This window comes from Babylonia areolata, chromosome 10 (assembly GCF_041734735.1).
Source record: "Babylonia areolata isolate BAREFJ2019XMU chromosome 10, ASM4173473v1, whole genome shotgun sequence".
Lineage (NCBI taxonomy): Eukaryota > Metazoa > Mollusca > Gastropoda > Neogastropoda > Buccinidae > Babylonia > Babylonia areolata.
In genome coordinates this window covers 18,988,729-19,013,878 of record NC_134885.1, presented here as the reverse complement: position 1 = coordinate 19,013,878, position 25,150 = coordinate 18,988,729, and the positions used below count along the sequence as shown (strand labels likewise).

Here is a 25,150-nt window from a genome sequence, read left to right as displayed (position 1 = left end):
CTTTTGAATTGACTGAGTGTGTATAGCTCTGCTGCACCAGAACAAGTTATCTTGGCAGTCTTTATGAAAGCAAACTTCTCCAATTGTGAGTACAGTATGCACTTTCTAATTTAGACATGTATCAGTTGTATTTTGTTACCAAGATAGACAGAGGGAGGTCAGAGAGAGAGAGAGAGAGAATGCATTTCATTGATCAAGGGATAGCTCACAGGCAGCTCTTCTTAAAACTGAACCACAGACAGAGCAGGTAGCAAGGAGGTGTGTGTGAGTGTGTGTGTGTGTGTGTGTGTGTGTGTGTGTGTATCAGCTGCCTGAGTATCATGTTTATCATCTGTATGTGACATTAAGATGATTTAAATTTTGAATTTTGTGTGTGGTCTTTTGAACAGATGTCACCAGGGTACTTGGACAGGAAACTGGAGAGTGAAGAGCCAATCTTCAACAGGGTGAAACTGAACTACAAGTAAGGAGAGAAAAAGATTCTGTTTGTGCTGTTTTGAAAGCTGTGAAGATGGATTTACTACAGCGTACAACAGACCTTTGTTAAAACTTACCCAGGGATGGATTTGTTTCAAGACCTGATCAGAGTACTGGGTGTTTTGCAGGGATCAGGCATCTGTTGCCTTTTTCCATTGCAAGTGTATTGTATTGTCACAACATGTTTCTCTGTATGAAATTCTGGCTACTCTTCCTGGAAATAGCATGTTGAAAAACAGAAAACTGAACCACTTAATCAACATAATGGCTTTTAAGATTTACCATGATATTTCGGTATAATGACTATAACCTCAGAATTATAGCAAATTCTGCTAATCATCAAGCAAATGTAATTTTGGGTTTGCTTTCATGTTTGATGGAAAGTTAACTTACATACTGATAATGAATGGCATTTGTGTAACACATTTAGAACTCTAAGTTAATTCAGACTCAGTGCACTAGCAAATGCCCATGCACAAGCAGGCACACCCAAAATTGATTAACTGCGCACACAAACACACATGTACACGTACGTATGCATGCACGAACTTATGCAAATTAACAGTGGAAAAGAGGAATCATCACACCCGCTATACATACATTGCAGTGATGATCACCTGTGTGTGTATGTGAGGACTTCTCAGTGGGTATGGCAGTAGCGTACACATCTGAAATCTGAAATTCATAACTATTGCACCTGTATACATGACTATGCTGGAGAGTTGCACAATTTGTATTCACATGCACAGACACACATACATGCAGGCACACATGCACATGAAGTGTGTGTGTGTGTGTGTGTGTGTGTGTGTGTGTGTGTGCGCACATAAAAACAGTCAGTTCCACAAAGAATAGAGCTAGAAGGTATCAATACATTTTTTCATTATCAGCATTTTGTTTTGTAATACTTCATTCAGAAAAATCATGGAATATGATATTTGACCTGTTTTTGTGTGTTCTGAAAAAAGAAACACAGTTCACATTTTGAGGAATATAAAATATATTACATAGTGTTGCAAACAATGACCTAGATACATTTTTTTCTGCAGTTTCAGAAGCACCGTGACAGAGTCAGTTAGGCACTGGACTTCTGTTTACTGAATCTGATCCAGTGTTCTCCAGTGATCAGGGTTCAAGGTATTTTTTCAGCCTGGTATTGTATTTTCAGGAAAGGCACTTTCCTATGATTTTCCTCACTGCATCCAGGTATGAACGAGAACCTGAATTATGTTGGGGAATGTAAAAATGGCGGAAGGAAAGGTTTGGGCCACGCCTTGTTATGCTGAGCCCCAGACACAATGGGTATGAATTAGTTGCCCTGATGGCCTTAAAAGGCTATGGGACTCTCAACCATTTTCTTCATTATGAACCTTTCCTGTAGTTATTTATGATGTCAATGGTTTTGTGTGTGCCCCAGGCCAAGTGCCACCATCACACACCTGTGTGCAGGCAACAACATCCTGGTTGTGGCCCTCTCCACCAACTGTCTGGCTCGTGTGGAGATAGAGTCTCAGACAACATGTGAGCTTCGCTGTCATGCTTCAGTCTTTGTCACTGTGTGAATGTCTGTAGGTTGTGGCACAAATGGGTGTATTTGTGTGGGGTGTTGGGTGTGCGAAGGCATTTGAGCTTTATATATATACTTATTCCAGATCCAGCAGACATATCTTCCTCTTTAGTGTTAATTGCCCATTGGCATGTTTTGGTTCTGTGTGTCTAGTATTATGTATAATTTTGTGTATTGTGTATACTTTTGTTTGTGTTTCAGTTACTTTTTTTTTCTTGTATAAAAAAAGACGGATCTATATCAGTGGCATGTCCTAGGTTTATTTGACGGAATATGACTGTACTTATGCCTGATTTTCTTTTCAAGGTGGGTTTTTGTTTGTTTCATTTGGGGTGGTTTATGGGTGGGGGGATGGGGTTGGGGTTCTATGGGATCAGTACTGACAATGTATTCAGATCTGATGTGGCCCTATGTGGTCTGCTGGGCTAAATGCAACAAGAATAGAAAAATAAACAGATTCCTCATTCATTTTAAGTGCAGCAAGAAGCATTACTGTCAGATAAATGAATAGATTCCTCATTCATTATAAGTGCAACAAAAAATGTTACTGTTGGATTTCCAGTCCTGCAAATGCAGAACTTTGCCTGGATCTGACAATGTCTGTTTTGGAGTTCTTTGCACTGATAGTTTGGGAAACAAGTGTAAAAGGATGAGCTGCACATGAACTTAAATTCTGATTTATGTGAAGATTCACTGTCCATTATTACCATCTGGTGTTGACACTGTATGGAGAAGAGTGTCTGGATGGCAAAGCTAACCTGTATTGTGAAGGTGTTGCAATGTCCACAGCGGAGATCGAGCTGCCCAGCCCTGTGACAGACCGTGTCCACCAGATCTTCCTGGACCCCACTGGGCGGCACCTAATTGTCTCCATGAACTCCCTGGACAACTACTATATTTCCCTTGGCACCTCCGCCAGAAAACCCAAACCCATCATCAAACTCAAGGTGCGCTAGGATGCAGAGATGTTTGCTTATGTTGCAACCCCAGCCTTCTTCTTGTCTGATTCTTTCTTTCTGAATTTGCAAATGACAGTGTTTAATTGATGAAGTGTGTTGAGCTTTGACCACACCAGGGAAGCGTGTTTTTTAAATGTTTCTTTATTATTATTATAATTTTTTAAAGTTTTAAAATCATTACCATTAATATTATGCACTTTTTTTTTTTTATTAAACTTGCAGATGCTTTATACATAAATCAAGGTCTGTTGATGCAGTGACCATGTTTCTCTCTGGAATGTGTGTCACCAGGGTCACCTGCTGGAGTCAGTGGGCTGGAACTGGCAGAACGCTAATGACAAGTCCACAGGGGCCATCCTGATCGGAACCAGCAAAGGTAGGCACAGACAGTGGGACGGATGGATGGATAAGGCTGGATAGGTTTACTGGATTGATGGCTGGGCTGGGTTGCATTGGATTGATTGTTGGGTTGTATTGTATTGATTGGCAGGTTATATTGGATTGATTTGTGGATTGTATCGGATTGATGAATGGGTTGTATTGGATTGATGAATGGGTTGTATTGGATTGATGAATTGGTTGTATTGGATTGATTGTTGGGTTGTATTGGATTGATTGGCAGGTTATATTGTATTGATGAATGGGTTGTATTGATGAATGGGTTGTATTGGATTTATGAATGGGTTGTATTTGATTGATTGGTGTGTTGTATTGGATTGGTGAATTGGTTGTATTGTATTGATGAATGGGTTGTATTGTATTGATGAATGGGTTGTATTGGATTTATGAATTGGTTGTATTTGATTGATTGGTGTGTTGTATTGGATTGGTGAATTGGTTGTATTGTATTGATGAATGGGTTGTATTGGATTTATGAATTGGTTGTATTTGATTGATTGGTGTGTTGTATTGGATTGATGAATTGGTTGTATTGATGAATGGGTTGTATTGTATTGATGAATGGGTTGTATTGGATTGATTGGTTGGTTGTATTGGATTGAGGAATGGGTTGTATTGGATTGATGAATGGGTTGTATTGGATTGATGAATGGGTTGTATGTATTGGATTGATTGATGGGTTGTATTGTATTAATTGATAAATGGGTTGTATTGTATTGATGAATGGGTTGTATTGGATTGATGGATGGGTTGTAACAGATTGGTGGATGGGTTGTAATAGATTGGTGGATGGGTTGTAATAGATTGATTGGTTGGTTGTATTGAATTGATTGGTGGGATGTATCGTCTTGATGGATGGTTTGTCTTGTATTGATGGATACATTGGAATGATGGATGGGTTGTATTGGATAATGGATAGGTTGTAATGAATTGATGGATGGGTTGTACTGGATTGATAGATGGATTAGTTTGTGGGTGGAAGGGTGTGTGGATGTATGATTTCCTCTTTGATTGTTTTCCTTGTCTTTTTACAAGACGAGCCAAAGCAATGCATCAGTGCTGTATGTTACACAGTCGCCTTACTGATCCCACACAGGGGAAATTTTTGCATTCATTCAAACATAGACATTCGAATCAGAGATAAACAAAAGCATTAAAAACATGCAAGCATAAAAGATGCTTTTCTATCATTGATTTATTGCCTGAATTATTGACCAGGCGACAACTGTCTGCCTGTCTGCTTGTATGCCTGCTCAGTTGACTGGAAGAATAGTGGATTGTTTATGGCTTGACAAATCTGTTGATTGGTTGAATGGTTCACTTGACATGAATGAGGACCACACATGCACAGCATGTGAGGTAGGAGTTGTCAGAGAATGAAGAAAGTAAAATTGTCTTTGTAGAAGTGGTTCTTACAGTTTTGTTCTGTGTTCATGGATGAATAGATATGATCACAGTACAGCATGTACATATTTTTTTTCACATCATTTGTTGACAGGACTGATATTTGAGACAGAGCTGTCACAGTATGATGACAACCGGTTCTTCCAGGGCAACATTGAAATCTACCTGAAACAGGTACATTTTGTTATGTTTTTTTTTAAAGAGATCTACCTGAAACAGGTATGTTTTGTTTTTCAGAAATCTATCTGAAAGAGGTATGCTTTGTCTTCAGAAATCAACTTGAAATAGGTATTTTTGTTTTTCAGAATCTATCTGAAATGGGTATATTTTGTTTTCCTGTTGCAGAGCACCTACATTTTTTGTCTTCAACAGTACCAGATGATAATATAAGAACAATCAAGTCCTCATTTGCTTATTGGATATATGCATTCATGTACTTATCTACACTCTCACATGCATAAATCCATTTCAGAATAGTTGATCTCATGTGTACTTGTGTACTAGTATCACCATAATTTTTTCATTGTTGCAAGAAAAATTAAAAGGTTGTATATAGGGGATTTGGTATGTGTTGTGTGGAAGCAATGCTACTGAAAAAGAAAAATAATTAATCATTATTAGTCTTCAAAGCATGAGTTTTACTTTTTGTGTGGACAAACATTTTTCTTCAACAAGAAAAAAGAAAGAATGAACCAGATTTATTTTCTGTTAGAAAGAAATTGACATTTATTCACAGGTCAGTGAATTGCAAATTATTCTGTTCCTAAATCTTTGAAGGAGTTAATTCATGTCGTGTCACAATCTGCAGTTCTGTCTGCCGTGCTTTATAATGATCTTTTTGCATCCAGATCTGTTTCTGTTATAAATGCATTAATCAGTCTGCCTCACCCTGTCTGTGTGACTGCCTTCTTCTCTCTTGTTGTTGACAGTCAGCTTTAGACCCACTCTGTTTCTGCGTTCCTAGATTCAAACACTCCACAGTAGGCCGATGCTCTCAGTCTCGTGACCTTACACGTGGAATGATCTCTCTCTTTTGCTTCACCTGAGTCCTGCACTCATCTCTTTCAAGTCTTTCCAAAATAGTTCCTCCATCCCCCCACACCCCACCCCCGCTTTCCATCCAGTGTCTCTAGCCTTCTATCTACATGTATTTTTAAGTTTTATCTTTCATCTCTGTGGTTTACAGTTAGGCATGCATGTGAAAGTTGTGGATGAAAATATTTGTTATTCGTTTCTGCACAAGATTCAGTGCCATATAAATACATTATTTGTTTTTAATTGTTGTTTCATTTATTTTGCATACCAGTGTGTGTAGAATAGAATGTGATACAATACTTTATTGTCATGAAATTTTAAGGTTTATAAGACCCAAGATAATGTGTGTGTTGACAGTTGTTCAATCTGGGGAAGGATCGGACGGAGCCGGTGACAGGACTGCAGTTTGACCGCATGCCCTGCGCAGACCTGGCCTGCTACAAGTACTACATCCTGGCCACCACCCCAGGGTCAGTGCTGGAGGGTGGGGGTGGGGGTGGGAGTGGGGTTATATTATAGGGATTGCAGGTTGTAAGAGATGCCATGTCACAATTGGTTGGATTTCTAATCCAGTGGTTGACCTGTTTGATGATGATAATATGGATACTTATTTAGCGCCTATCCTTGGTCGGAGACCAAGCTCAAATTGCTCCACAAACATGGGGTCATTTGCACAACAGGCTGCCTACCTGGGAGATCTGACTGACAGCTTTCACTGGGCACTCGTCATTCATTTCCTGTGTCATTCAATCAGATTACAGGCACACACACATACACACTCAGACATACATGTAACATTTTATGTGTCTGACTGTTTTTTTTATTTACACCGCCACATAGGCAGCCATACTCTGTTTTTGGGTTGTGCATGCTGGGTATGTTCTTGTTTCCATAACCCACGGAACGGTGTGGGTATACACACAAAGGGGGTTCAGGCACAAGCAAGTTTGATCATGGTGTTGCAACCTTGGGGAAAACACTTTACTGATTTTCCTCACCCCCAGGTGTGAATGGGTACTCTGACTGAAAGATTTTTGACATGGAAAAAATGTAATATGGTATAGTAATACTGTCATATAATGTGTTGTCAGTGTATTATTTTTGTTTGTGTAGGGTATGACTGTCGTTGACACAAATATCAGTGTATTGTTTTTGTTTGTGTAGGGTTATGACTGTTGTGAACATGATGTTTGATGTGCAGACGGCTGTACCAGTTCATCGGCACAGTGTCCACCAGTGCTGAGCCCCCCATGTTCATCCCCCTCTTCCAGCCCTATGAGAATGGCACAGGTAGCTGCAGCTCTCTTTTCCTCATTCATCACAACTCATACAGGTTTTTGAAGGTTTAAAAATTTGTATTAACTCACTCGCTGCCATTGTCCGCATATGCAGATGTCGTCGGAAAAAGCGTTTGATGCCAATGTCCGCATTTGCGGATTTGGATTTTGAAAAGTTGCGCTGTTGGAGTGACGTGTCGGATACGAAACTCAAAAGCAGAACTGATTCTTAAGTTATCTCCGGCCAACTTTTCATTCACACACACTGTGTGTGTGTGTAGTGACACGCTCATTAGCAGACGACAACGAAGCATATCCTCGGTCAGCTCAGCAAGTTGTTTGACAAGATGGCGTCACGTCGAAGTGTTCGACACGGTAGGAGAGGTCAAACGCAACACAGCGTTGAAGCTACTTTGGAAATGATCCAAACTGAACGCTCCGATGTTGAAGGAGATAATGTTGGTTCATCGGACAGTGATTTTGAACTATATCCTGATGAACTAGAAATAGATTCGGCCGCTGAAGAGGGTGTTTACAGTGGAGAGGAAAGCGAGTCCTGACCATGTGCCAGCTGACCGACACTGACAACGAAATCACTGAGGAAACGGACGACTTTGCTGGTGTTTCTACCAGTGATTGGACTGAAAATGGTGAGTGTGTATGTATTATATATATATATATATGTGTGTGTGTGTGTGTGTGTGTGTGTGTGTGTGTGTGTGTGTGTGAAAGAAAACAATGTCACATGCTCAGGTGTACAACTGTGTGTGCGTGTGTGTGTGTGTGTGTGTGTGTGTGATTGCATGCATATGTTTACTTATTTTCTGTTTTACTTGTTCATTTGTAGAACAAGGTGCTGTAGAAATGACAGTAATAGTACTAATGCTGATGATACTGTCATTATTGTTTGTAATATTGTAAAAAAAAAATATATATATATAAAGTGGTTTTCTTTGACTACATGTAAAAAAAAACTTACCACGTTAGGCTTCCATTCACATAAATATTTAGAATAAACAAGGGAATAAACAAACAAATAATTTAAACAACAATAGGAAGAAAGAGTCAGATCTGCATGATCATTTGTGTGTGTGTGTGGTTGCAGGTCATGTTGCTGTGCTGAAGTGGCAGGACAAAAAGCCAGTTCATGTGCTGACAACAGTCATGCTGCCAACTACCATGGTCAGTGTGACAACACGACACCGTCCTGGAAGCCAGAAGCCAGCTGCAGTACAAGACTACATCACCAACATGGCTGGAGTGGATATGAGTGACCAGTTACTGCAAGTGCAAGGTCTGTGAAGACCTGTTCAAGCGCCACAACACACCAAAACACCAAACTGCCAACTGGTGTCCAAAATGTGGAGTTCTACTGTGTGTGAAGCTGTGCCCAGGACTCAACATCACCTGCCATAAGCTTTTTCACTCCAGACAAGACTATTGTCAGTGATAATACATCAGGTTTTTGTGTGCAGTGAACTCCCTTTTTTATGTAGAGACAATATTTTCTTTCGTGTGCGTGATTTTCAACTTTCTCCACCATCTGCTCATACTTCATTGCATGTACTAGGTCTTCAGTTCCTCAAATAGTGTTAGGATGTGATGTGGAACATTTGTAAGCTGTTCAAGGACACTTGGTATACCTTTCTGATGGGTGCAAAAATGCTACAAAATACACAAAAAATGAATGCCGTGATCAACAACAAGATGGTGAGTAAATAATTTATTTTTTGCACAAATATGGAACAACATTCACTGAATACACATACTAAATTTCAATTCTCTGGGTGTTTATTTGTTTTTTTTGAGAATTTTTTTCCCATCCTATACAAACCCTGGGTTTTCAGGGATTCGCAAGGGCAAAAACTCTTGGCATGGAGTGAGTTAAAAAATAAATGACTTGCCTTTATTTTTTTTAGTCCTTCAGAGTTGTTAAAAATTACCCAGATTTGAAAAGGTTTTAGATTTTGGCTCTCAACATTACTGAAAAAAGGAGAGAGAAAAAGATACATGGTTTGATGTCATTGAGAAAGCACAGCAGCTAAATGTTCTACCTGAATTCAAAGTCAGAAAATAAGATAATGATTCAAAAGAATGAGATCCTGAAGGGATTCTCCCAGTTTCTCATCTGTCACAGAGATTTGATTTTGGAGCTAAAGAGGGGCAAAACAGAATTTTAATGACTCCAAAAGATGCAAAAGAGGTTGATTGCAACAGAGAAAGTTACCATCCTTTCATCCTAAGGGGGCTCATGAGGGTTACATTCCCTGATGGCCAACTGTAGAGAAGCTTGTCAGTTGGTGTTGTCAGAAGTGTGCAACTTGTCAGTCAGTGTACAATTAGTCATTGCACAACTTGTCAGTCAGTGTACAATTAGTCATTGCACAACTTGTCAGTCAGTGTACAATTAGTCATTGCACAACTTGTCAGTCAGTGTACAATTAGTCATTGCACAACTTGTCAGTCAGTGTACAATTAGTCATTGCACAACTTGTCAGTCAGTGTACAATTAGTCATTGCACAACTTGTCAGTCAGTGTACAATTAGTCATTGCACAACTTGTCAGTCAGTGTACAATTAGTCATTGCACAACTTGTCAGTCAGTGTACAATTAGTCATTGCACAACTTGTCAGTCAGTGTACAATTAGTCATTGCACAACTTGTCAGTCAGTGTACAATTAGTCATTGCACAACTTGTCAGTCAGTGTACAATTAGTCATTGCACAACTTGTCAGTCAGTGTACAATTAGTCATTGCACAACTTGTCAGTCAGTGTACAATTAGTCATTGCACAACTTGTCAGTCAGTGTACAATTAGTCATTGCACAACTTGTCAGTCAGTGTACAATTAGACAGACAGTGTACAGACTTGTCAGCCAGTGTAAAACTTGTCAGTCGGTGTACAACTTGTCAGTCGGTGTACAGCTTGTCAGCCAGTGTACAACTTGTCAGCCAGTGTACAACTTGTCAGCCGGTGTACAACTTGTCAGCTGGTGTACAACTTGTCAGCCGGTGTACAACTTGTCAGTTGGTGTACAATTTGTCAGTCGGTGTACAACTTGTCTGTTGATGTACAACCTGTCATTGCAGATCACCCTCAGTTCCTGGAGCTGCCAGGCAATTTTGGCTACAGCAACCTGCACCTCTTCTTCCCCAAGTTCCGCCAGCCTGCTCACACCTTCGCCTGGCTGACAGGTGGGTTATTGTCTGTGTTCATGTTGGGGCTGCAGGGGGTTAGGGGTGGCTGTGTGTGTGGAGGTGTGTGTGTGTGGGGGGTGTTTTTGTGTCTGGTGTGTGTGTGTGTGTGTTCGTATGTGGTGGTGGTGCGTGTGTTTGTTGTTGTGTTTATGTGTAGTTGTGTGTTGGTGTGGGTATATCTGTGTGTGTAAGGTGTTGGGGTGGGTTGTTTGTGTATTGGTGTGGGTGTGTGTAAGGGTGTGTGTGTTTGGTGTATGTGTGGTGGGTGTGTGTTTGTTAGTGTCATTTATGTTAATGTACATGCATGTTTATGTGTTGCTAATTTACTTGCATTCCTCTGTGCACCTCTCCTTTAGATAGTTGAACTGAATGAAATTGAAATGAACAGTAAATATATTGAATTGAACAGTATATATAATGTCTTTTGTTCTCAAACTACTGTGATAAACAGAGACAAATCATTTCATGTGCTTATCACTGTTCCTATTTAGAAGATATGTATGTAGTTACTATTATTAACCTTTCTTTACTTAGGGAGGGCAACCTGTAGAAATTAGGTGGGGGAGGGGCGGGTTGGGAGCAAGTAATTTTTTTCATCATCTTGCCCCTTATGACAGCTAAAATTTATTTGAGAATTTCTAGCCCTGTATGTGTTTCTTTCCATTGTTAGTAAGCCTTAAAAGTCCAGAGAATATAGAGAACTTGATTCGTTTACCCTTGTTTTTTCCAGGGCCAGGGATCTACTTTGGCAACATCGATGTGACAGGGTCAGCAGGTCCGAACTCTGTCATGGCCAATGCCAAACTGATTCCGTATCCTTTGTACAGCACTTTGAGTTTCATATATCTTTGTCTGTGAGTGATGAAAAAATATGATATATGTGACTTGATGTTTGCTGCCTTACCTTCTGCTCTGCAAGGAGACGCCTTTGCAGAATCAGTTAGGTGTTGGACATCTGATCCAATGTTCACCAGTGATTAGGGTTGGAGGCCTCGTTTCAAAATGGTTTTGTGTCTTTGAGATAAGCAAAGCATATGCTTTCTTTTTTTTATTTTTATCTGAATGCTTTTTAACATCTAAAGAGAGACTAAAGAGAAGAAACATTTTTTTTTTATTAAAAAAAGAACAAAACAGTGTGAAATTCATAATGCTACAGTCAGTTTCCCATTTTGCCTGTTAATGATAATAATAATAATAATAATATATTGTATTCATATAGCGCCAACTTGGCATTTAATGGGCTCAAGTGCCTCACATGAGGCAATACATATACAAATTACAATAGTGCATTAAACCACACACTTCCCCTGCACTCAGCTGCCATCCTGTCTAGAGGTGTGGTTGAGGGTGGTACCCCTTAACCAGGGCCAGGTACTCCAAGGACATCGAGGAGCATGGCATCAATCCCATCAGTATGGTGCTGACAGAGTTCCACATGCTGATCGTCTACCCCTCCAGGTAACCACCCCTCGTCTCTCTCTGTCCCATTCTTGTGTATGCATATGTATGTGTAGACATATGTGAATGTGTGTGTGTTTATGCATGTAGAGGAGGGTTGGTATGTATGTATGTATGTTTGAATGTTTGTTTATATGTATATAAGCATTGTGTTTAAGTGTGTGAAGGTGCGTTTTGGTGTGTATATGTAACATTTTGGTAACGGCACCTGGTGGGTAATGGGTAGAGATTTTTCCCATCTCACAGGTCAACAGACCTGCTAGTGCCTGAACTCCCTTTATGTGTATACACATGCAGAAGATCAAATACGCATGTTATAGATCCTGTAATCCATGTCAGTGTTAGATGGGTTGTGGAGACACAAAAATACCCAGAATGCATCAACCATGACATAGTCTTTGGTAAGTCGATGTTGGTCATGTAACGGAAAGAGAGAGAGAACAGAACATTGATGTAATGTGTTATGGATAATATCATGTGTTTTGTAAAGCACCTAAAGCAGTTTTCTGGATAGAGGGCTGTATAAGTATCCTTTCTTTTTATACTGTTCAGTTTTCCCAAATGAATAAAATGTCCCAAGATGAGTCAATATAATTTCTTGTTTTTTGATCGTTCAGATAATGTACATGCTTTTTTTTATGCATATTTTATGTTTGTATTGTGAGCATGAGCAGCATGACCTCATGTGAATGTCTCCTTGGATAGGATAAAGTTGATTTGATTTGACTTTGATAATACCAGTTTACCTCACATCTGCCTTTCCATTTATCGTCCCTTGCATGATGCGCCTTTTCTTTTTTTTTAAGTCTTTGAAAAAAAAGAAGTTTTTTTTATGTTGCATCTGTATATATATATATATATAACCCAGAACATTATACATTGTTTTTGTCACACAGCAGTGAAAATGTTCCGCCTGAATATGAATTTGAAAAGGTATGATAATGAAGGGGAAAAAAGAAGAAAAAAAAATTTTTTTTGCTGACACAAATTGCTGTTCTAATCCACGTATTGGACAACAGTTCATTCAAGGGGTGTAAGCTGGCACTCAGAATCCTGTGCCTGGCATGACAGTTTAGAATTTTAGGCTTTTGGTAATTATAAGATTCATAAAAATTTTAGCAACAATGATTGAAAAGCTGTGTCATGGATAGGTGGCTTCAATCATGCACACATACATCTATGTTTGTTCACATGTCCAGTGCTGAATCATTTCACTGGTACGATTTTTACAGGATGAAGGCTGTCTGTCACTTGAATGAGCAAGTCATCCTTGACGACATGATACCAGAGGTTAGTAGTATGAATCCGTTTGACTATGTTTGTTATGTACAAAATCAGAGATATCAAACAAAAGCATTATGCAAAACAAAATATGCGTAGATGAGCTTTATTGTCTTCATGACCTGTGGTATTTAAGGCTGTCACCAGAGATCTCTACTGCTGTCTGCCTTTTACTTTTACAGCTAGCATCCCTCACGTGTTAAAGGTTAAAAGGTTAAAGCGTCCCATTGCCTTTTATGGTCACTGGGGCAGTGGTTTCATATCCACTGTGTGCAGGGCTGTGCAGAGGAAGGCAGGGTCCAGTCCTCTCCTGCCATTGTAACCTTTCCCATGTCAGCATCTGGTTTTCTATGGAAACATGAACAGAGCTGGCATGCACACCTTGTATGGCTGCCTGCATGGCCCACTCATAAATATACGTGAGCATGGGAGTTATAGCCCATGAATACACAAAGAAAGAAATAAAAGAAGAGAAACACCACTGACACCAGCAGCAAGGTGGGATTTTCTCTGGAGGGTGGCCTCATGGCAGCCTGGTGTTGACTGCTCCTTGTAGACTGCTGACACTCACATTGTAATTTAGAATAGACCCAGTGGAGCTATGTGTGGGACAAGTCACTTAAGGCATGTGAGGAATCCCACTGAGAGGGGCATAAAACTGTGACTGTGAAACAACAATGAATAAACAATGAATCAGGACATTTAAGAAATAAAAATTGTGAACAGTCACAGACTGGCAACAGAATAAAGTACAAGATCTGCATTCTCTGTCATAAATGCATAAAAAATCTACTCCATTCAATATCTGTTTGACTGCCTTCACATCTACATTCTGTCTCACTCTCTGCAATCAGTTTCAGACCCACTCTTGTTTCTGTCATCCAAGTTTCAAACACTCCCACAACTGGCCGCCGGTCTTTCTCTGTCTCTGGACCTTACACTTAGAACCCCCTTTCCTGTCAGTGAATCTGTGTACTCACCTCTTTCAAGCCTTTCAATACCTTCCTCTTTTCAAAGAGCTTCTCCGTTTTTCTGCCCAAAGTTTCTCTTGCCTTGTACTTACATCAATACATTATCAAATTTGTAAGTTTTATCTTTGACCCCTTTGGTTCAGAGTTATGTGTACATGTGAAAGTTGGGTGCAAAAGTGCTTTGTTTTGTCTCCGCCTAAGATTCAGCACTCAGTATATTTATTATTGTTGTTAATGTTATTATTAGTCAGAAAGTTTGGATGAATTAATTGAGGGTTGTTTTTGTTTTTTTGTTGTTGATTTTTTACAGAGATTTGGGCGTTTACTGGGAATTTGTAAAGATCCTATCCGTGGAACCATTTGGTCATACACCTCACAAGCTGTGTTTGTCTACAAAATGTCCAGGGAAAACAGGTATGTTCATTATGAGATAAAGTTTTTTTGAAGAAAAAGAGTGTTTTTGTACAAGTGTATCTTTGTGAAGAGAGAGTTGTTTGTGCAAATGTGTGTGTGTGTGTGTGTGTGTGTGTGTGTGTGTGTCTGAGAGTGTGAAAATACATGAGCAAAAGTGTGTATGTGTGTGCATGTGTGTGCGAGCAAATATTTACAGTGTGTGTGGGCATGGGAGGGAGGGGTCATGTTTGTGTAAATAAGCATGTGAATATGTAATGAAAAATCATATATGTTCATTTATTTCAAGAGTAACAGTAACAAGTGCAGTTTTTGTCATGTGGAAAGAGACACCATTGATCACTACCAATATTTTACACAATCCTTCTGGAGTGAATTAGAGGATATTTTGAAAAATGTTATGTTTGAAGGGCTCATATTCAAAATTGGATCAAAACTTTTGGGTACAGATTTTTTTTGAATTGTTAAAAAATCACACACACATACAATATACTTGATCTCATTCTTGTACTTGGTTAATGTTTTGTATACAAATGCTGAATTAACAAAACTAAATCAAATGTGAAATGCATTCCTGAAAGATCTGAACTACATTTACAAAGTGGAGAAACATAGATTTTTTTAAGATGGAATATGCAAAATTGAAGAGAGAAAAAAAAGATTCCCTGATTGGAATATGATTTTGTTTCCATCACACTGATAATGATTGTTATGTCATAATATATGCAGACAGGTACATAGAGATTGCATGCAGTGTATGTCAGCTGTGTTTTCTGAGTTAAATATGTGTTTAGCTTCCTAATTTGAGTAACCCCTTGACTTCTGTACATTGGTGAAATGACATGAATTCAAAATGTAATTACTACTTTTTGTGAACTCTTGAGTGATGTAACTGATTTTGCTGAACAAAAGTGCAGGTCATGAAGTCCCAAGAGGGAGAAGTCTGGAAGACTGACATCTTGACCAGAAAGTTGAACCTTTGTGAGGTGATGGTCCTTCACTGACAAACACTTTCATCAGCGGTAGTCAAGGGGTTAATGAAAATTTGATTACTGTATGTGTTTCATTGACTAAAAGAAATATAGAGTAATGTGTGGCATCAGTGTCATCCCAGATTGTGTATGCCTGAGATGACCATGTCTGTTGACAGAGACGTGTGGCAGATGTACCTCAGCAAAGGGGATTTTGAGCTGGCCAAGAAGTACTGTCAGGTCAGTAGCTCTGACTGTTTTGCTTTTTTTTTGTTTTGTTGTTGAACTCGGTATGAGTAAGAGTAGTTGTAACAGATGGAATGCAGTCCTGCATTTGTTCTGGCAGCAAAGTGCCGTGAGAAAGTTTTGACAACAAAACAACTGTCTGTCTGTATGCTGACAATTTGTCATTGACTGCTGTACCTGTTTTGATGCGTCTTGAACAGTGCACTTGCATCAGTTTGTATTGTGTGTGTCTTAGAGTGTTTTGGAAATTGGATCAGTTATTTTGTCTGCCTTTGATTTGTAACCATGATGTCAGAGAGATGGTGCATGAGGATGAGGAAAATCTAAATGACTTGACCTCATGCTGGCAGATAATCATTTTCCTTCTGATTAAAAACAGCTTACATCACCTGGAGTCATGTCAGCTGAAAATGCCAGTTCAAGTATATATTGATATTTGCATTCATGCTGCAGAATAAAAAGAGAAAGGGAAACAAAAGATAAATTATTAATTTTGAAAATGTTCATATACACAAAATCCAGGAATGTAGGAAGAGTGGAGGATTGCACTCAAAAGAGAGAAAGAGATTCATTGCTGATTTTACCTGTCCTGTTCCAGAACAACAGAGCCAACCTGGAGCAGGTGCTGATCAGGCAGGCTGAACATCTCTTTGATGCTGGAAGGTAAGATTTAACTGCCATGGATTACCATGACTTTAAACCTGAATCATGCCACAGGGTGATACAAACTTCACAATGGCAAATCCTAATTGGTCAGACTTGCCATGGTTTCAATCCTATAATGCATAAGGCGTAAGCCAGTCATTTTCATTTTTACTCCTTGTTTTGAACCAGCTGAAAAGACTCTGAGATGGAGCTGACGACTAATCCTTTTTGTGCCCTGTGGCACATAAGGCCACCATTAGAGATTTCCACTGCTGCCTTTACTGAACTGTCTTTATTAGCTTCCCCCAATTGTAGCCTTTCTCCTTCAGTTGTTTCTCAACCATTCTGCATCATGTCTCCCTGGGTCTTTCTTGCACTCTTTTACCATCTGGTGTCCATCAGCTCTTTCTCTCAGTGATGCCCCACTTGGCACAAGTGGGTGGATGAAGTGTACCTGGTGTCATTCTGAGGTCGTGTCCAAACCAGCGCCATCTTCTTCACCTGATCTCAGTGGTGATGTCCAGCATGGAGGTTCTGTTCTGGAGCTCAGTGTTTGAGGTGGTGTTTGGCAGAATAAGTTTTTTTTCAGAATTCTGTGCAGGCAACAGTTCTGGAATGATCCAAGTTAATGGATAATGCTTTAAGTGACTTTCCAGGACTGAGATCTATACAAGTATGCTGAGAACATTGCTGATGGAGCAGATAGTTGGCGAGGTTAAGGTGAAGGGATCATAGCCTAGTAAAGCCATCAGGGCAGTGAATTCATATCCACTGTGACTGGAGCTCAGCATAGAAAGGCAGGACCCAATACTCTCCTTCTGCCACTTTAACCTTCCCCAACTAGTCCAATACCCATTCACACATGGCCATGTGGGTGGACTGAGGAAAATTAGGAGTAAAGTGCTGTTCCCAAGAACACTGGATCAGAAGTCAATGTCTAACTGCTCCTGCCATGGCATCTACATGGAACAGACTGTGCAGAGTACAAATTGTTTCTGTCTGAGATGAAATTTGTTCTTAAGCCAGGAAAAAATCATGATCTGTTCATTTTTGGGGGGAAAATGGTGACAAAGTTTCACATAAGACTGGAAAAAAAAAATTCCTGGAAAAAAAATATTCAGACAGTAAGTCACAACAGATACTCTGGTGTCTTATGCTGACTATGTGAAACTGGTGCAAGCTATAGCTGGTAACTTAGTCACTGTTGGACAGTTGTTTTTAGTGTAGCCACATTAGTTGGAATCAGGGAAGAAAGAAAAAAGCAGCAGGTGACAAGTGAGATGGGGTGGTGTGTTACAGTTTCAAAGAGAGCGCTGCCATGTACGCCAAGACCCAGAACCCGTTTGAAGAGGTGGCCTTGAAGTTCATCAAACTGAAGGAGAAGGAACCTCTGCAGACATTCATCCTGGAGAAACTGGATGGCCTCAAACCACAGGTCTGTGTCTGCTTCTGTGTGCATGTGTGTGTGTGTGTGTGTGTGTCCCTGTTTATTTTACCTCTGTGCATGTGTTTCAGTCTGCATAAAATTCAAATCAAGCAAAAGATATTGAAAATAACATAAACTGGTAAAGAGACCAATTCACTTACTTAGATTCCAGTCCACTTAAAGTCTAAGTTTCAGTTTCAGTTTCTCAAGGAGGTGTCACTGCGTTCGGACAAATCCATATACACTAAACCACATCTGCTAGGCAGGTGCCTGACAGCAGCATAACCCAATGTGCTCAGTCAGGCCATGAGTGCATGCACCTAACAGAGTGGATTTCTTCTACTGAATTTTGCCACAGGACAACACTCAAGTTGCCATGAGTCCTTTTTCTGTGTGCCAAGTGCGTGCTGCACATGAGACCTCAGTTTATCGTCTCATCTGATTGACTACACGCCCAGCTGATGATGCTGGTGACCTGGCTGGTGGAGCTGTTCCTGACCTTGTGCAACAACTGTCAACAACAACAATGATGATGATAATACATGTTCAGGGAAAGCTTTTTGTGGCTGTGCAGGACAAAACACAGCTGACGATGCTGGTGACCTGGCTGGTGGAGCTGTTCCTGACCTCACTGGGCAAGCTGAAGGACCGTGGCCTGGATGAAACCTCAGAGTACGACTCCATCCAGGACCAGCTTCGCAGTTTCATGGCCTATCCTCGGGTCAAGGTGGGTTGGAATGCTGTCTGAAGTGTTCTGCTGATGAATGGAGACAGTCCGTAAATGTAAATGATATTCTCCATTGATCACAGTCCCAAAATAAGGACCAATGTTGAGAAACATTGACACTTCTTATCAAAGAGAGTGTTATTTCGCAACCCACAGTTTCTTATTTTTACAGACTTTCTCCATTTGTCATTGTTCTGGACTCAGCAGTCAACCTTATGTTTTATCACGTTCTGTTGATGTTACTGAGTATTAAAAGATACAGACTTTTATCTTTACTCTTCTGATTATGTAACTGTTAACAGGCAAAGTGAATGTCTGCCTGCAGCTGCACTGATAATTGTGGCAATGACTGATGTGTGTGGTGGCAGGAGTGCATGACGCTGAATCGCTGTGTGATCTACGACCTCATCTCCAGCCACGGGGATGTGGAGGACCTTGTCTTCTTCGCTCGGCTCATGGAAGGTCAGGACAGGGCTGTGTTGCCTCACTTAGGGAAGGTTTTTGTCTTAACCTTTTGTGCTTATGACTTACCTAGTATTGGGAAATGCAATCACCTGAGTTAACTAGAATTGGGAAATGTATTTGTATGGCTTACCTAGAATTGTGGGGAACCTTTGGGTTGAACAGTCTTTGTCATTGTCAGTTTTGTGCATAAACATCCATGTATGTGTGCATGCTAGGTTTCAGTGTGTTTTTTGGTTTTTTTCGTTGTTGTTTTGTTTTGGTGTGTGTTAGTGTTAAAAAGATTTTTTTTTTCTGAACATTTGGTTAAAAGGTTTAAAGCCCCATCATCTTTTTAAGGTCATCAGGGCAGTGAAATCAGATCACTGTGTCTAGGGCTTGGCATAGGTAGGTGGGGCCCAGTCCTCTCTTTCTGCCATTTTAACCCTCCCCAACTGATGTCAGGTACCTGTTCACACCTGTATAAAGTGTCTTTTGCAAGGACCCAATACCTCGCCAAAATATTGGATCAGAAGCCCAACACATAACTGATTCCATCAAGCAGCTTTTTCAGCATGCATTTGTGACCATTTTGTTTGCATCTGAGTAACCGTGCTGCAGCTGTACTTATAGGCTAGTTCCCACTGTTGCCAAGTGACATGTTTCTCGTTTGTTTTGATCTTCAGTTTCTTATCTTGCAAACTCAGAGTGATGTAGTAATGATAATAATGATATTGATAATATGTGGACATGTGGAGTGATGGCCTTGAGGTAATGCGTCTGCATAGGAAGCGAGAGAATCTGAGCACACTGGTTTGAATCATGGCTCAGTCACCAGTATTTTCTCCCCCTCCACTAGACATTGAGTGGTGGTCTGGACGGTAGTCATTCAGATGAGACGATAAACTGAGGTCCCATATGCAGCATGCACTTAGCACACATAAAAGAACCCACAGCAACAAAAGGGTTGTCCCTGGCAAAATTCAGTAGAAAAATCCACTTCGATAGGAAAAACAAAAAGAACTGCATGCAGGAGAAAATACCAAAAAATGAGTGGTGGTCTCAGTGTAGCGATGAGCTCTCCCTGGGGAGAGCAGCCTGAATTTCACACAGAGAAATCTGTTGTGACAAAAAAGAGAAATACAAATACAAATGCAAATAGTAACAATGATATAGCACTGAATCTTGTGGGGAAACAGAGCAAATGGTAACAATGATATAGCGCTGAATCTTGTGGGGAGACAGAGCAAATGGTAACAATGATATAGCGCTGAATCTTGTGGGGAGACAGAGCAAATGGTAACAATGATATAGCACTGAATCTTGTGGGGAGACAGAGCAAATGGTAACAATGATATAGCACTGAATCTTGTGGGGAGACAGAGCAAATGGTAACAATGATATAGCGCTGAATCTTGTGGGGAGACAGAGCAAATGGTAACAATGATATAGCGCTGAATCTTGTGGGGAGACAGAGCAAATGGTAACAATGATATAGCACTGAATCTTGTGGGGAGACAGAGCAAATGGTAACAATGATATAGCGCTGAATCTTGTGGGGAGACAGAGCAAATGGTAACAATGATATAGCGCTGAATCTTGTGGGGAGACAGAGCAAATGGTAACAATGATATAGCGCTGAATCTTGTGGGGAGACAGAGCAAATGGTAACAATGATATAGCGCTGAATCTTGTGGGGAGACAGAGCAAATAGTAACAGTGATATAGCGCTGAATCTTGTGGGGAAACAGAGCAAATGGTAACAATGATATAGCGCTGAATCTTGTGGGGAGACAGAGCAAATGGTAACAATGATATAGCGCTGAATCTTGTGGGGAGACAGAGCAAATAGTAACAGTGATATAGCGCTGAATCTTGTGGGGAGACAGAGCAAAGGGCTTTCACACCAGACATGATGCATGACTGTGAAATAAAGGGAGGAAGGACAGGAAGTTAGAAGCTAGAAAAACTAAAGTTGTAAAAAGAGAGGGTAAGGTGGAACTGTTTTGGAAAGAGGTAGGCTGTGATTGATTCAGACTGCAAGCATGTCATCCTATGATAATGATTGTTTTAGACTATGCACATGCCATCCTGTGATTGTGATTGTTTCAGACTATGAATGTGTCATATGAATGTTTCAGACTATGAGCGTGTTAACCTATAATTTTGATTGTTTCATCATGATTGTGATTGTTTCAGACTGTGAGTGTGTTATCCTATGATTGTGATTGTTTCAGACTGAGCGTATCATCCTATGATTGTGATTGTTTCAAACTATGAGTGTATGATTGTGATTGTTTCAGACTGAACGTGTCATCCTATGATTGTGATTGTTTCAGACTGAGCATGTCATCCTATGATTATGATTGTTTCAGACTATGAGTGTGTTATCCTATGATTGTGATTGTTTCAGACTGAGCGTGTCATCCTATGATTGTGATTGTTTCAGACTATGAGCATGTCATCCTGTGATTGTGATTGTTTCAGACTATGAGCGTGTCATCACACACCACTTTCAGCATGAGAACTACAGGGGGGCTCTGGATTGCCTGGTTAAACAGGTGTGGTCCTGTTTGCATTCTGTGGGGTTTTGTTGTAGCACAGTAATTCTGTTGGTTCTGTGTTGGCCTGTTTGGATATTTAAACTGTCAACAGTGCACATGCTTGTATTCAGTTTCTTGTGGCCATACACCACTCTAATCTGTGTGTGTGTGTGTGTGTGTGTGTGTGTGTGTGTGTGTGAATTTGTGTGTGAATGAGTGTGTGTGAGTGCATATGTGTTTATGTGTCTGTCTGTCTGTATTTCTGTGCACATGACTGTGTGTGTTTATCACTGTCTGCACTGTGATGACAAGCTCTACCTGGGCAAAACAACCTGAGTTTAACACAGAGAAATCTATTGTGACAAAAAGCAGCATAACATGACACAACACGAAACAACACAACACGACATGACATGACACAAACACAGCACAACATTCCCATTAATGATAACACACCAGTGTCTCCGGTGGCGGTGACTGTTTTTCTTGTTTCTCTTCTTTTCACCCTTTCCTTCCTTCTCTCCTCGAAACACTGCCTCACGGTCCTCTGTCTCATGTCGACCACTTATTGTGTGTGTGTATCCCTGTCTCCCTTCCTGTCACTTACATTGCGCACAGGTTCCAGATGTCTGTGTTCTTTCAGTTTCGATTCACACACATGCACATTTGTGTACACACACACATGCATGCAAGCATGCACACACGCACACATACACACATGCATGCATGCACATACACACACTTAAGCAAGTGCATATGCTCATGCGCACTCATACAAACGCACGCACAGTCTTACTGTAGACCCATAAGTTTCAACTTTTTTTTATTTTTCAAAACAGGTCATGATTTGTCAGAAGCACAGACATAATTTCAGAATCCTGACAGACAGTGGTTTGTACTGACAGAATTTTTTATTGTATGGAAAGTCACCAAGGGAGCTTGTATTTGGACTGTTGTAGTAGCATTTCATGACTCTACACTTCTATCTATTCTTCTTTTTCTTCTCATTCTTCTGAGTGAAAAGTCAGTGGGGTGCAGCACAGAAGAACAGCATACCAGATTCCTCCAGATCTGTCTATTGTGTGTCAAAGCCTGGGTTTCTGCAAATGGTTTTCTTGTCCATTGTGCAGTGTTGTCAGTCCATCCATTTTTCTGTCTTTCCTTCCTCGTCTCCTCCTGTCCCTCAGCTCTGAACTGTGATGTGCTAATGCACAATACGGTGTACTTTTTGTGGCGCTGCATCATTTTTTTTTCACACACAGGAACATGGTCTGAATTGTGAACACTGTTTCAGCCCAACCTGGAGCTGTATTACAAGTTCAGCCCACTCCTGATGCAGTTTTTGCCCAAGGAAACTGTCGATGCCTGGATCAAGCAAGGGAAACAACTGGACCCCAAGCGACTGATTCCTGCTCTTGTTCAGTATGATCAGAGAAATCATGAACAGGTTAGATTCTCCTTTTTTTTTTTTAGAGGGGTTGGGGGAGGGGAGGGGGGGGAGTGGGGGGGATTTAAGGCTGAATTCCATAGACTTGAAATCATTATAACAAAAAAAAACCCAGCTGTCTGGCCATAGACATGAAAGTTATCTGCCAGTTTTAATTGAAACCATAGCATCAGTACCAACAGAACAAGCACTGTGTGTCATAGATCACAGAAATTTGAATGCAGCCCTTTTAGCATGGAAGAAGAGATGTGAGGGAAAGGAAAGAGGAATCATCAAATTTGGGTCAACAACATTTTGACGCTCAGGCAGCAGCTTGTAACAACCTGATCTAGGTGCTTGGTTTTGATGGAAATCTCTCTCTGCAGCCAACAAGGGAGCAGTTAGCTCAAGTATTGGACATCAAACATTGCCTCCGCCGAGAAGTGATCTAGCCAAAGTTAGTAAAATTTGCATGCAAAGTCAAAAGTTTTGCTCCCTTATGTGAAAGAAAAGCATTTTGCAATGACATTCAGATCTGTCAGTTTATGTATTGACAAAAATGTTGATGCAATTTTTCTTCTTTCAGTGAGAAGTTTGTTTGTGAATTTCATATCTATTTTTCAGGTCTGTGGATTGGACCTGTATATGGAGGTGAAGGGTGTTGAACTGTAAGCTGTTGGGCAGTATAGCTAGACTTGGCAGCCTGAAGGGTGACAGGTGTAACATCTGAGTGGTATTAGTGTTGGGCTTTCAATCTGAGGGTCATGGGTTCAGTCCCCTGCTGCACCTAATGGGGATTTCCCTGGTCAACAGATGTATAGACCTGCTAGTGCTTGAACCATCTCTGTGTGTATATGCATGCAGAAGATAGAATATGCATGTTAAAAGTCCCATAAATCGCGTCAGCATTTGGTGGGTTATGAAAGCAAGAACATACCCTGCATGCACACCCTGAAAATCAAGTATGACTGCCAACATGTTGGGGCAAAAACAGTCATACATGTAAAAGCCCACTCATACAGAAGTGAACATGGGAGTTGAAACCCACAAATGCAGAAGAAAAAAGAAATCTCAAAAGGTTTGGCTTGTGATTTCATGGGTTACTTTTTTTTAAAACATTTTCATGATCAAAACAGTGGCGGTCTCCCTCAAATGGTCCTCCCTGCAGTATGTATTAGGGCTTGCTGGCTACTTCTGATTATTTCAATGTAGCTGTAATTACTTCAGTAGTTTGAGTACAGTGTGACATGTAGCAGTGTTTTATAATTGTTTTTGCAATGTTTTTGACTTTGAACTGAAAGTGTGAAGATGTTGATCCACAGGGCAACGAAGCCATCCGCTATCTGGAGACGTGTGTTCAGAAGTTTGACAACCGTGATCAGGCCATACACAACTTCCTCCTGTCCTTGTATGCCAAGCTGCAGCCAGATAACCTCATGACTTACTTACAGCTGCAAGGAGAGGTATGTGTTTGTGTATGTGTGTGTGTGTGTGGTGTGTGTGTGTGTGTGTGTGTGTGTGTGTGTTCTTAGTGTGTTTTGAGTGTGTGTGTGTGTTTGTGTGTGTGTGCGTGTATGTGTGTGTGTGTGTGTGTGTGTGTTCTTCAGTGAAGTGTCTAGCCATAGTATGTGAAATGAAGTTTATAATAAGTACAACACAAGACAAGTATAAGAATTAATAATAAAATAGCAATACAAAGCAAGACTGCTGGTGTAAAAAAAACAACAACAATGGAAGCAGGAATACTTTTTTTGTCACTTTTACATTTATAAATTGTGTGTGTGTGTGTGAGTGTATGTATGTGAGAGAGAGAGAGAGAGAGTGAGTGTGTGTGTGTGTGTTGTGCAAGCATGAGATATATGTATGCTTGAAAGGCATAGGTGATACTGATTTCAGTGTGAGTACAAATCCATTTTGGTAATATTGCTCCCACAATTTAGAGCTTACCCAAATAATCATAACAATTATCATGGGACAGATGGTTGCAAAAACGAACAGCAGAGGGCACCATGATCAAAGATGATTGGAATATGTTGGTGACAGATCACACACACACACACACACACACACACACACACACACACACACACACACACACACACACACCACACACACACACACACACACACACACACACACACACACATGCCGACAACTATACATCCATGAAAGCAGATTTAGAGAGATATGTTTTGAAGCCAGATATGAAATGAGATTTGTTTCCGCATGCTGAATTGGTAGGGAAGTTTATTCCAGGTGACAGGAGAGAGGTGTAACGAGGCACACT

At 40.4% G+C, this 25,150-nt stretch overlaps 1 protein-coding gene across 1 annotated transcript in view; it reads left to right on the top strand.

The window, feature by feature from the left end:
• LOC143286860 (vacuolar protein sorting-associated protein 18 homolog) overlaps positions 1-25,150 on the top strand; it is a 60,894-nt gene that overhangs the window by 14,888 nt on the left and 20,856 nt on the right. The window contains exons 3-22 of the mRNA XM_076594703.1: positions 390-463; positions 1,895-1,998; positions 2,834-2,991; positions 3,295-3,379; positions 4,901-4,980; positions 6,199-6,311; positions 7,043-7,131; positions 10,210-10,314; positions 11,048-11,129; positions 11,689-11,775; positions 13,008-13,065; positions 14,338-14,441; positions 15,589-15,649; positions 16,254-16,318; positions 17,600-17,735; positions 18,301-18,453; positions 18,822-18,915; positions 21,382-21,455; positions 22,732-22,884; positions 24,186-24,326. Coding sequence (XP_076450818.1) covers positions 390-463; positions 1,895-1,998; positions 2,834-2,991; positions 3,295-3,379; positions 4,901-4,980; positions 6,199-6,311; positions 7,043-7,131; positions 10,210-10,314; positions 11,048-11,129; positions 11,689-11,775; positions 13,008-13,065; positions 14,338-14,441; positions 15,589-15,649; positions 16,254-16,318; positions 17,600-17,735; positions 18,301-18,453; positions 18,822-18,915; positions 21,382-21,455; positions 22,732-22,884; positions 24,186-24,326 — 2,016 coding nt within the window. The remainder of the gene's footprint in view (positions 1-389; positions 464-1,894; positions 1,999-2,833; positions 2,992-3,294; positions 3,380-4,900; positions 4,981-6,198; positions 6,312-7,042; positions 7,132-10,209; positions 10,315-11,047; positions 11,130-11,688; positions 11,776-13,007; positions 13,066-14,337; positions 14,442-15,588; positions 15,650-16,253; positions 16,319-17,599; positions 17,736-18,300; positions 18,454-18,821; positions 18,916-21,381; positions 21,456-22,731; positions 22,885-24,185; positions 24,327-25,150) is intronic.